General features: G+C 44.3%; 1 protein-coding gene across 1 annotated transcript in view; it reads left to right on the forward strand.

The window, feature by feature from the left end:
* The window catches only part of LOC119963435 (janus kinase and microtubule-interacting protein 1-like), a 432,838-nt gene that overhangs the window by 330,478 nt on the left and 89,587 nt on the right, over window positions 1-12,773 (forward strand). Inside the window, exons 10-12 of the mRNA XM_038792562.1 lie at window positions 7,584-7,703; window positions 9,722-9,850; window positions 11,907-11,990. Coding sequence (XP_038648490.1) covers window positions 7,584-7,703; window positions 9,722-9,850; window positions 11,907-11,990 — 333 coding nt within the window. The remainder of the gene's footprint in view (window positions 1-7,583; window positions 7,704-9,721; window positions 9,851-11,906; window positions 11,991-12,773) is intronic.

The following is a 12,773-nucleotide window of genomic DNA, read 5'->3' on the forward strand; positions in this document are numbered from 1 at the left end:
TTTTGAGGCTATGTCCCCTAGTTCTGCTGTCACCCGCCAGTGGAAACAACCTGCCCGCATCTATCCTATCTATTCCCTTCATAATTTTAAATGTTTCTATAAGATCCCCCCTCATCCTTCTAAATTCCAACGAGTACAGTCCCAGTCTACTCAACCTCTCCTCATAATCCAACCCCTTCAGCTCTGGGATTAACCTAGTGAATCTCCTCTGCACACCCTCCAGCGCCAGTACGTCCTTTCTCAAGTAAGGAGACCAAAACTGAACACAATACTCCAGGTGTGGCCGCACTAACACCTTATACAATTGCAACATAACCTCCCTAGTCTTAAACTCCATCCCTCTAGCAATGAAGGACAAAATTCCATTTGCCTTCTTAATCACCTGTTGCACTTGTAAACCAACCTTCTGTGACTCATGCACTAGCACACCCAAGTCTCTCTGAACAGCGGCATGCTTTAATATTTTATCGTTGGAATGATATTGGAATGTTGGAAGATATTTTGCTGCTCATGAAATTTCCAAATCTCACATTAAGGCTATGTATGCATTCGTTCAATGATGTAAATTATCTGGAAGAATTGATTCTGCATTATCAGCTCAGTTTGAAAAGGAGAATTCTTATTGGAGGAAATTGCTGAGCTGTGTCACTGCCACAGTTAACTGCTGTCGTCTTTGGGACTACCTCTAAGTAAACATCATGAGTCATCGTTGTCAACTCAAATAGTTGCCTTGAATATCTCAGTGAATTTGATGAGCTTCTCAAAGACCATTTCAAAAGTTATCAATATTGTGGCTCAGAAAAGACCAACTTTTGAACACATAGAACCCACAATGACTTCATCACGATAATGGCTTAGAAACCAATTCACTAATGAAGTAAAATATGTCGAGTACTATTCCATAATAGATGATTCAACACCAGATGTGAGTCATGCAGACCAATTAACATTAATTTTAAGATATGTGACCAGCGATGGTGAAGTTGTAGCGTGATGTCTCTTTTTTGGCCAGCTACAATATCACACTTCTGAGTGTCTGGAGACAATGATTTTGGAAATCATTGCAAATTTAGGTTGGGACATCAAAAAGTGTTGCGGGCAGAGCATCGATAATGCCGCATATATGACAAGAAAATATTCAGGTCTACACGCAAGATCGAACAATGCAAGCCCCTGTGCATTATTCATCCCATGTTCCAGTCACTCCTTGGATTTAAGTTGCAATGCTGCAGCTGAATCATGTGAGGCAGCTGTACAATTTTTTGACTTTGTTCAACAGCCTTATTTTTGGTTCCCACACAGGTGGAACATGTTGTAATCATGCTTGGTGCAGGGAAAACATTTGACAGTCAAACTAAATTGTGATACCAGGTGGTCCGCTCGTGCAAATGCTGTTTTGGCTTTGAAACTTAACTTTGTTCAGTCGCAGTCACATCAAATTCCGAAAAAACACATGTGAAACCGGAGCAAATTCCACAGCAGAGAAGTTTAAAAAGTACAATATTGCTGTTTTTACTGTTTTGTGCAACAGTTTACTTCAAAGAATTAATGCCATCAACAAATTGCTGCAAAATGCTGATGCAACTTTATTGAATGCTGCACACTTGTTAGCCTCATTTAAAAGTTTTGTCATGGACTTTCAAAATGACTACAGCTTGGTGGAAGCAGAGGCACTAACATTGAAAAATACTGGTCCCTCTGATGATGAGAAGCGTACAGGATGCAGGGAGTTACCTTTCAATTAAGTGAGAGACAATGGCCTGAATTCTCCAACTTTCCATCTGGCAGCGTACCCCCGCCTGCAGTTTTCCTGGCAATGTGGGGTTGCTTGAATGGGAAGCCCTACTGATAACCGATGGCAAGACAGAATCCGCTGTCAGCAAACGGCGAACCGAGAAACACGCAGCTGGGGAACCGAAGAATCCAGCCCACGTAATCACTTAAAAAGGGAAAGAGACGATTATTGTTGAATCTGTCAATGTTATTTGTGATACAATAATGTTGCAATTGCAGAGTAGAAGTGAATCTCTGAAGAAAACTCTCGATTTATTTTACGTGCTTTTTGACAGAAGTGAGAACGCTAAAAGCCACTCTGGTACGAAATTAAGTGAATTCTACCGGGAGGGCATAGACGCAAATCTTTTTGGAGATGAAGTGAAACAATTCTTTCATTTCATCTATAATGATCAGCTCCGTGCTTTGATATCACCAGCTAATTTGTGCAGACTTGTACGTGATGGTTTGCAAGCAACCCTTCCAAATGTGGAAACCATTCTGAAAATATTTTTAACAATACTTGTCACAAATGCTTCTGGTTAAATTTCTTCCTCTGTATTGAAAAGAGTGAAAAAATATTAGTCAGGAACATTTGATAAGATCAGCAATATTAATGAATGAAAGTGCGTCTTTACAAGATTTTACCTTTGATGACATAATTGATGATTGTGAGAAGAAAAGGTATGTTGGATATTGGCTCTCTGATATTGGACTTGGCTCACTGGAATCCACTCGATTGGAGTATTTACTCCTACACTGGACTTTTCCTGGCTAATTCTGTCCTGCACTGGCCTGTGCTGTAGTCATGACATCTGCTGATTATTTTCATCACACTGCTCAATGGCCAGCTCCATGTTTACTTGCCTCAAGACACACAGATCACAATATTGGCCATCTTGATCATCATTCTGAGAACAGGATTGGATTTCAATTCAGTAATCACAGGCATGTTTTTAGAAGTTAAAAATCAGTTAAGCAGCAATCACTTTATGTATCTTTGTGGCTTGTGCCTTTGCATTCTGTGGGGTGAGGGTGGGTGGTCAGAAAGGCGTGACATCATTGAGAACGGAGCGTGGTATCATTATTCACAAAACATTCCCTCCCTCCAGTTACTCCCTTCTTTCCAGCTCAAGAATTCTTGCTGTGAAATACAAACCATTGAATGGTACAAAATCCATGGCACCAATGATGCATGGAAAGCTGGCCTGATTTTCCAGCTGCAATTTTCTAATTGTGAGCTGTATTTTAATTCTGCGAGTTCGTCACTAAGCTAAATCCTAGCTACATGACAACATGATGTTTTTTTTCTCAACACCAATTTTTCCACCCTGCTCCTCTCTCCTCTTCTCTGCTAAAGGTTGCCTCTTTACTGAGTGTATGCTCTTCGTGCATGACGAAACCCACTCTCGATGCTCCCTGAGCGCTGCTGAGTTAATATCAAAGGTGGACGTGTTTGCTTGCGGGCTCCTGGGGCGGGTGTGTGTGTGTGGTGATCCCTCACTCAAAGGCATGTGGTACCTGATCGAGGGACACAACTTCAAGAAGGTGGGGCGGAGAGGGGCGTTGTGGAGAGCCACCTCCCTGGCCTTGTTGCTGACTCACCTCCTCCTCCACACCAACCCGTGCTTCCCCCTGTCACCATCATTCACCTCTCGCCTGCAATCCAGCAATGATCTTGGGCCTTGGCTAGGTGATGTACCCACAGCAGCACCATCTCCCTGGTGGTACTAATGTTCAATAGAGCTGTTGACCTCTATTGGCCAGCAGCTCTCACCAGGCAGGACTTGCATCCCCAGGGTCCTTGATCCTGGGGTAGGCCGCAGGCTGCTGTTCAGTAAAGTGCATTAATAGAGCAATATGCGGCTGGCCTTCCCTAGAAGAGGTAATGTGGGGGTCTTGCCAGCTCACCAGATGGTAGCCGAGATACCCCTCGCTGCCACAAGATTTTGCCCATTCCCCTTTCTGTGGTGAAAAACCAAGTGCAGGTCAGTGACCTATGGACTTTTTCACAATGGCCAAAACCCTTGAGAAACCTCAGATTCGAGTGACATTTTGTGGAGTGAGCTGATTCAAAATGTGGAATTTATTTGGATTTTTTTTATATAGCTCAAATATAACTAACGTCATGGTGTCTGTGAGAATCAAAAGTAATGAATTGCAGAACGAAATGCATGAAGTAAGAGTGGAGAACTTTACCATTGTAATTTCAGTATTACATCAAAGAAGCTAGTTTATGGAAAACTTAAATAGTTAGCATGACATTGTTTCAAGTCATGTGGCGTCTTAGGCTTCAAGTGATGTCTCTTTAGGTGTTTGAATGATGTACAAAGGGTTGTGTTTAAACTTGCTTTCCTGCTCCACGTCTTCATTTCTGTTACCGCAATTCACTTCACAGGATGAGCATAAAATTTGCTCAAAACACACAGTTTGACTGTTGCCTTTAAGTGACACCTAGTTCTAAATTGCTCAAAGTAAGTGAAACAGAGTTCATAGCTGGGAACGACTTGACTCTGAAATTATCCCTGATTATTGATCATTGATTAATTGATATTTATTGTCACAGGTACCGAAGTACATTGTGGCCAAGGGAACGTACACAATACGTACATGGTAGACAAAAGAATAATTGACAGAGTACATTGTCAAATGGTACAAAAACAAATAGTGATTGGTTACAGTTCGGAACAAGGGCCAAACAAGCAATACATGAGCAAGAGCAGCATAGGGCTTCGTGAATAGTGTTCTTACAGGGAACAGATCAGTCCGAGGGGGAGTCGTTGAGGAGTCTAGTCGTTGTGGGGAAGAAGCTGTCCCTGGGCGGGATTCTCCCATCCCGTGGCAGAGTGTCCACGCCGTCGTAAACGCCATGAACGGGCCGCTCCCACGACTAATTCTGGCCCCTAAAGGAGACCAGCACAGCACTGGAGCGGTTTGTGCCATACCAGCTGCAGATCCCAGCTCGAACTGTGCGCCGCGGGATCTGCATATGCACAGTAGCGCCGACGCCAATGAGGACATGTGCAGTGGCACTGGCGCCAACGCACACATGCGCAGTGGCCTCCTTCAATGCGCCAGCCCTGCCGCAACGTGGCGCAGGACTACAGGGGTCAGCGACTAAGAAAGGAGGCCCCCAGCCACAGAGGTCAGCCCGCCAATCGGTGGGCCCCGATCGCGGGCCAGGCCACATCGGAAGCCACCCCCCCACGAGTTTGGACCCCCCCTTCCCCCCACAAAGGCCGCCATCCGACCCTTACACGCCGAGGTCCCACTGGCCCAGAGCAGGTTAAAACGGCGTCGGCAGGACTCGGCTCTTTTCCTACCGCCGCTCGGCCTATCCGGGCCAGAGAATCGGAGGGACGGTCGCGTAGAGCCAACTACGCCGGCACCAATGGCGGCGATGCGGCGTGGCGCGATTCGCACGGCCCGCGGGCGATTCTCCAACACGGCGCGGGGTCGGAGAATCCCGCCCTCTATGTCTGGATGTGCCTCCCCATGACATGGTGGAATAACCAAATTGGTCAGTGTGATCCGCTCAACGCCATAGATAGTTGTTGTGCAGGTTGCCGACTATATGGTGTGCCAACATCCATTCAGATCACTGTTTCCCCATTCCAGGCTGTCCCATTGTGGTAAAATAAAGGTCCGCATTGTTTGCAGAGGTCCCACCTTAAAATTTAAGGATTTAGATCTTACTCAGTCACATAGTTTCCCATCTCCTCATGGTATTCAAACAATCTTGTCATATTCCATCGCATCTTCTCTCATTCTTCTTATCACTGGGATCAAGCCAGTTCTCCATGGTAGCTCTATAAGATGGACATAGGTGATTATCCTTGAATCAATAATTTGATGCTTTTCTCTCATGTTCGTCTCCCCTAAGGTTTCATCATAGACTGCCCATAGTCGATTTTCAAATTGCCTCTCGGCCATCCTTTCATGCCTTGGATGGCGGATTCTACCTCACAAAAAGGGTCTCCTACTTCATCCTCCATTAAGTTTCATGACTCGTTCACCAACTCATCCCGTGTGTTGCCATTTTTATGGTCATTAGGGAGTTCCCTAAAATGTCTGCGTCAAACATAATTAAAAATCTTTTTATTTTAATTGGCTGGCAGCTCTCACTGGGTGGTTCTTTGACCAGTGGACAAGCCCCCATTAGGCGATTAAATCCTACCCTATGTTTCCATCTATATTGCGAACAATGCCTCCTATCTTTGTGCCTTTTGGCAAGTTAGTTACGTGGTTCTCTATTCCATCATCAATGATGTTTATTTGTGACCCAGCATAGATTCTTGAGGGACACCACAGTCACATCCTGCCAATTAGAGTACCGACCGACTCATTATTCCTACTCTCTGTCTGCTGACACTGAAGATCAAGAGACCTTGGCCTCCTGGTAAAAATATTCTAACCAGGTCAATACTTGCCTTCAATTCTATGAGCACAATCCATGCGTAGATTACAGTCTCTCATGAGGGAATTTATGAAATGCCTTTTGAAAGCTCATATGAATAACATTTCCTGACTCTATACTTGAGTCACCTCTTCAGAAATTAAATCAGGTTAGTAAGGCATGACTAACTCTTTATGATCTCTCTGAGCAGCTGAGAAAAAGTCTGTTCCGAGGACAATTCAGAGTCAACTCTGTCAGTGTGAGACTGGAATCCTATGTTGGCAAAGTCATGTAAGAACGGTCATTTGTCTTCACACAACTGATGAACCAATTATAATTTTGTGACAAACATAAATTGTCAATGGTCACTTTTACTAATACCAGTTTCTAATTTCAGAAATTATTGGAACTATTTAGACCAAGGGCTTGATTCAGCGGGCTGAAGTTAAAGTTCGCTGAATGGCATTTTGCTGTTTTTTTGGCCGCGGGGAGATTTTCCCTGCCAAAGTCGCACTTAGAATCTGAAGCTCACCAGCAGGAAAGGCTCCTCACAGATCAGGATGCCATGTCGTCCAGCAGCCCTGGCTGAGCCAGGGTGCCAGACTGGCAAAACTCGGTGCCAGGGGGAGTCCCAGGATGCCACGCTGCCTTGTTCCCAATCATCCCGGGGTGTCCAATGGCCTGGGAGACCACCCACCCCAGGTGGCATTTAGCCTGGCCCATGTTTCTATGGACCAGTACTAAAAGGCGCCCTGGCGATGTTTCCCAGGTGCGGCCATTTGAGTATTTAACCTTATTTAAATGTGCCGGATGGAACGAGTCATGTGATTCGCACTCAGCCCAGATCTGCGCCGGGCGCAACAGTGTCGCTGAATCACGCCCCAGGTCTTTGGATAACTAGTCCAGTAATGAAAACTTTGACTCTCCGTTCCTTCACAGCGCTGGGGTTCTCCATTCCCGCTGGAGTGAATGGAAATTTAGCTGACCGCCAAATTCTCCATCCTCGCTGGCAGCGAGGCAGACTCACAACGGAGAATCCCACCCGTAGGGAACACAGTCACTACATTACTGTACTTCCGACCTTTTTAAACCTCTTTGAGAATGGGACTGTTTATATTGACTGAAACAATAATTTGTTCCAGCTGTGGGCATGAAAACCCTCTACTTTCTCCTCTCCATAACATTCTGTTTTGAATACGTCCCGTTGACTCAATAACAAAGGATTGTGCTCAGCATTTAGCTGACAATTAAGACACACAAAGCAGGAGTTTGACAATAACCTACTCAATGGCGCACTGGAAAGCTGAGCCCCGCAGAGAAAATATGTAAAAGGAATAAATATACAAAAATAGTGGCATTTATGAGAACTTTGATAACGATAGACCTTCATCAATATCTTTATCCTCTTTTCCAGAGGCATGTTGTAGAGACATTTTTTGGATTTGATGAGGAATCAGTTGATTCAGAAACCTCTTCAGTAGCCTCGTATACAACTGACAGGACACCAGCAACTCCAGATGAAGACCTAGATGAGGTAAATGACTCTATTATGTTTGCTGAATAATTGGTGCTGGACCTCTGAAGGGACTTTAAAACCCATTGTGACAAAGTACGGAATTGACTAAAGCGCTTCATGAAAAATTCAACTTCCTTCCACATTAGCAACACCCAACAAGTTGCCTGGTAGCACGTTAACTTGTGGTGAAACTGACTATTGAAGCAGCTAATGTTAAATTGTGGTGAGTTGGATATGGTGGTCATGGTTTTGAGTGTGTGGCCACTGTTGCTGGCTCTGGTAGCAAAGCATTTATTGAGTGATGACACATGCTTAACTGGTGCCACTGTGAGTGAGAGCATGACTTGAGAGCATTGATGCAGGTACTGATTTTACTCCAGAGGGTAGATCTGGGGTGAGTTCATGCATTGTTGCTGCAGGTTCTGTCTCTGGCTTGTCTTTTATCTTTTATTTTGCTTGCTGTCCCCTGTGCCACATTGGAGGCGCTCCTGAGAAGGTTCACTCGGTTGATCATGGGTATGGCGAGATTTTCTTATATGGAGAGGCTGAGTAGTTAGGGCCTGTACTCATTCGACTTTAGATGAATGAGAGGCAATCTTAGTGAGAGATATAGGATTCTCAGAGGGCTTGACAGGGGAGGTGCTGAGAGGTTGTTTCCCCTTGTGGGACAGTCTTGGACCAGAGCACACAATCTTAGAGTAAAGAGTCGCCCATTTAAGACAGAGATGAGGAGAAATTTCTTCTCTCAGAGGGTAGTGAATCTGTGGAATTCTTTGTGGCAGGATGCTAGAGAGGCTGGGTCATTAAGTATGTTCAAGGTTCGGACGGCATGTGGCGCAGTGGATACCGCTGGGACTGTGGCACTGAGGACCTGTGTTCGAATCCTGGCCCTGGGTCACTGACGGTGAGGAGTTTGCACATTCTCCCCATGTCTGCATGGGTTTCACCCCCACAACCCAAAAATGTGCAGGTTAGGTGGATTGGCCATGCTAAATTGCCCCTTAATTGAAAAAATAATAATTGGGTACTCGAAATTTAAAAAAGAAAGTATGTTCAAGGTTGAGATAGACAGTACGGGAATCAAGGGTTATGGGATAAGGCAGGAAAGTGGAGTTGAGCAGTCATGATCTCGTTGAGTGGTGAAGCAGACTTGATGGGCCAAATGGCCTACTTGTGCTCTTATGGTCTGTCCTTTAGGCCCATCCACTCATTTTTTAAACGTGATTCATCAGCATGTGATATCTGCTCAACCGTGAAAGTGCTGTTTATGTTTATATAACTGATATAAGAAATCTGAAACAGGAAGAAACGAGTGATATACTTGTAAAGGAGGACAGAAATAAAACCATGGACGAAAACCCCCTGAGCAAGCAGATAGAAATAAGATTTAATTCCAGACGCAGAACTGCGGTGGGGAATTCAATAGGTGGTCAAAGCTGTATGGGAAACATGACGTCAATTGTGCTTTCCCTACTTACCAGGGAGTGGGTGAGTTCTAGAATGGACAGGGAAACTAGATTTGGAAAGGAACTGGAAAAGAAGTCTCAATGTATGTTAAATAGGGTAAATTATCAATGACTTTTAGCAGGAAAGAGTACTATAAAGCAAAATTAAGGTAATGACCATTGAAGAGTTGAGGGGTTTGATTTGGAAGACCACAAACCTGAGGAAGGCAAGATAGACAGCGAGCCATGAGCTAAATTTAAGAAGCACCAGCCAATGGAATCATGTGACGGACAGACTCCTTTGAAACTCAGTACAGAATTGGATGATTTTCCCGACTCAACAGGATATAAAAAGAGACATATTTGCAAGAGTAGAAATCATTTTTAGAAACCCAGTAAAGCGCAAAGTGAAAGGAAGCTTGGAGCTGAAGGGGGTTTGACAATTCCTATGCTCTTATTAAATTCTAGAGAATAGTCGTTGTTTGATTACAGGCTCAATTTTTTAAAAATGTGAATATTTGCATTGGTTTCCATTAAAAGATTTTCTGGTGAATTGATGACTAATTCCAAAGGTTTCCTCCATTTTATAAGGCCATAAACAGGGAAGAATCTGAACTGAGATTCCGCCAGCTCACAAGAGAATACCAGGCTCTCCAGAGAGCGTATGCACTGCTTCAAGAGCAAGTTGGTGGAACCCTGGATGTGGAGCGAGAAACCAGGGTAGGTTAAAGGTGTAGCGCGGACCTTATTACTAAAAGTGGGCATTGTTTCGACAAAACCCCCCTTCCCCTTCCAGTTTCCATCTTCTCCCCTTCACCACAGCCATGTCATCACCGGGACGTCCAGCAAAATATTTTGTTGATCCATAATCATTCATATCACCCAGCATCCCCAGATACAAAATAAAGCTTGGCAAATCATTTTTTTAAAAACTTAACCGGCAAAAAAATTACATGAACATTCCTGGATGCCACTAAAACTGACTTCAAGGCCAATTATTCCAGGAGTGGAAAATGCCTTTGAAAGTACAATTACACACTCTGCAAGAGCCTGTTCTTTATTGGCACTTCAGGGCTGCACAGCATCGCAAACAGCCTCAACTAGATGACATTGGAGATTATTTTCTGTACTTCAATTTGAATTTGATGTGAGGATTTAAGAGCACAATGTCCAGAAATTTCCTGTGCTGCCACAATGGGTCAGGATTTCCTCCCCCTCCTCTGCTGTCTTGCTGATCTCAACCCATTTCCTGAGGTCAGGAACACTTAAAGTTTTGCATGGGCACCCAGAGCCATCAAAGTTGTTGCCAAGTTGCCTTTCTGAGGTGTGAGAGGGAGGAGCCAAAGTTACTGCAGCCACATTCTATGCCAGTTTAACCACACAATGAGAGGCATTTCAAAGCCTGTATGTTTTGCACTGCCAATGGACCCTTTGCCTTCCTAAGTGAAGTAAGACAAACAATGGCCCAGGTTTTTGCTCCAGGGTTGGGTGCACAGAGATGGGAGAATTCCCGGCTCTATGAACCCGACCTTTATAATGGCGGCTAGCTGGTACAATTTTCGTTCTGGGGGATGGGCTGGATTGGACATGAGGCCGTCTGTCGCTGGAATTAATTTGAGGGTTGCCGGATATGGAGGCAGGCTGGGCAGAAGGCCTCTGTGGCCTGGTACTATGTTTAAATAAATAAAGAATAAAGCAAAAAAAGCACTCCAGCCCTTACCCCTTAAATCCCCACACTCCCTATACCCCACCCATGCCAATCTATGCCACCCATGCCCCTCTACCCACCCCAATCCCCTCATAACCCTATCCAAACACATGGCCACCATCACCCTTTTCTCTTAGCCCCTCCATTTCAAATCACTGAGTATCCTTGGACAGTTCCGTGAAATCTCTTTGACAGGTTTTAGATTGCTGGACTATACTTTGACAGCTGGCCAGATATTTAACAGTGGGACAGTTTCTTAACAGCTTGACAGTTTCTTGATAGCTCGACAGTTTCTTGACAGCTGGACAGTTCATATTCAGCTGGCCAGTTCTTGGATGGCTGGAGGATTCTTTGATGGCTCAACAGTTCTGTGACAGTTCTTTGACAGATTGAAAGTTACATTGAATTTCTGTGTAAAAAGTGCACAATCATGATCACTTTTAACATTCCCAAAGGGTGTCCGACCTTCTCACAAGGTGCCTTGCCTCTTCTAAAAGAGTTCTGGGACCTATCCAAAGTCGTACCTTAACTCTCCAAAGGAGCACCTCGCTATCCAAATGAATTACTGAGTTTGAGAGCAGGACTTAGAATTTTAGGCCATTTCCAGGATTTTCGGTGAAAATTTGGGCCAATGTCATCTTGTCTTAGCTAATTTTTAATGCATGCACAGTGTTCAGTGTTATAGATTGGACGACTGCCAACGATGCAACACATGTTGTTCACATGTGGGGAGTGAGCTTTTGGGGTTTTAAAAAATAATCAATGCCTCAATAGGGAAAATGTTTCCACTGAGTGTGGAGTCAGTAATAAATGGTTAACAATTTTGAAATGTTGCTAATAGAATGCAGAAAGAACTTACACACTGATTTATTGGAGAATGGAATTTAATTGTTGAAGACCAGATGATTTTGTTGTATGAGGGAAGAGACATTTAGAGCACATGGGAAAAGAGCAGGGCAGCGAGATTAGTTTTTGATTTCCCCAGTAGAGAAGCAGCACGGATAACATTGGCTTGAATGTTCCATTTCAATGATGTAATCTATGACGAGCTCCAATTTATCTCATCAGACTCGTGAACAGCTCCAAGCTGATCTCCTCCGAAGTCAAGCCAAAATTGAAGACCTGGAAAAATCACTTGCTGAGAAAGGGCAGGTAAAAGATTCTGAGAATTTGTGTGTGCAAATGGCTGTAATATTGATTTACACCAGCATCCTTGGTTTAATTTGTATCAATGATAACTGGTAACTTCTTGGGAGGCTCTGCAAAATCAAGTTAGCACAACCTATTGGTCACTGAGCATAGCTTTGACTTCCCCAAGCAATTATGTGGTTGGTCACTTTGTTGGGTATGCACATTGTGACTGAGCGAATCCCAGGACAGTGATTCTTGTAGTATGTAGAAAGTATCCTGAATCAACCTAGTGATTCATGAAAAACAAATCTCTGACCACCTTCTCGAAAACCTGCATACTTAAGTCCCTGAATGTTCACCGGCCACTTGCTGATAAGCGTTGAAAGATATTATAGTTTTTGCGTTCAATGTTGAGATTGGGGTGCACTTCTCCAGGCTGCGCCAGTTCGTTCAGGTAGTTTCAACATTTTGTTTTAACACGATTCAACATCGCGAAATTATGTTTTAATTTGTCAAAAGTATGTACCTTGCCGCTCTTCCTATCAATCCTGATTCTGAAAATTGTTTCCAATTTTTCTCCCCCACCCTCACACCCAGTGGGTTAAGAAATTATGGGCGGGACTTTCTGACCTATCCCACCAGCAGGATCTTCCCGTCCCGCTGAAGTTGACCCCCATCCCGGGTTCCTCAATGATGGGACGGGCAAGCCATGCAAATTGCCATCGACTCCAGCGGGACTGGCTGATCCTACCGGTGGCCAATGGCAAGCCGCCTTCACGGGGGGGGGCTGGAAAATTCCGGCAA

Source organism: Scyliorhinus canicula, chromosome 3 (assembly GCF_902713615.1).
Source record: "Scyliorhinus canicula chromosome 3, sScyCan1.1, whole genome shotgun sequence".
NCBI lineage: Eukaryota > Metazoa > Chordata > Chondrichthyes > Carcharhiniformes > Scyliorhinidae > Scyliorhinus > Scyliorhinus canicula.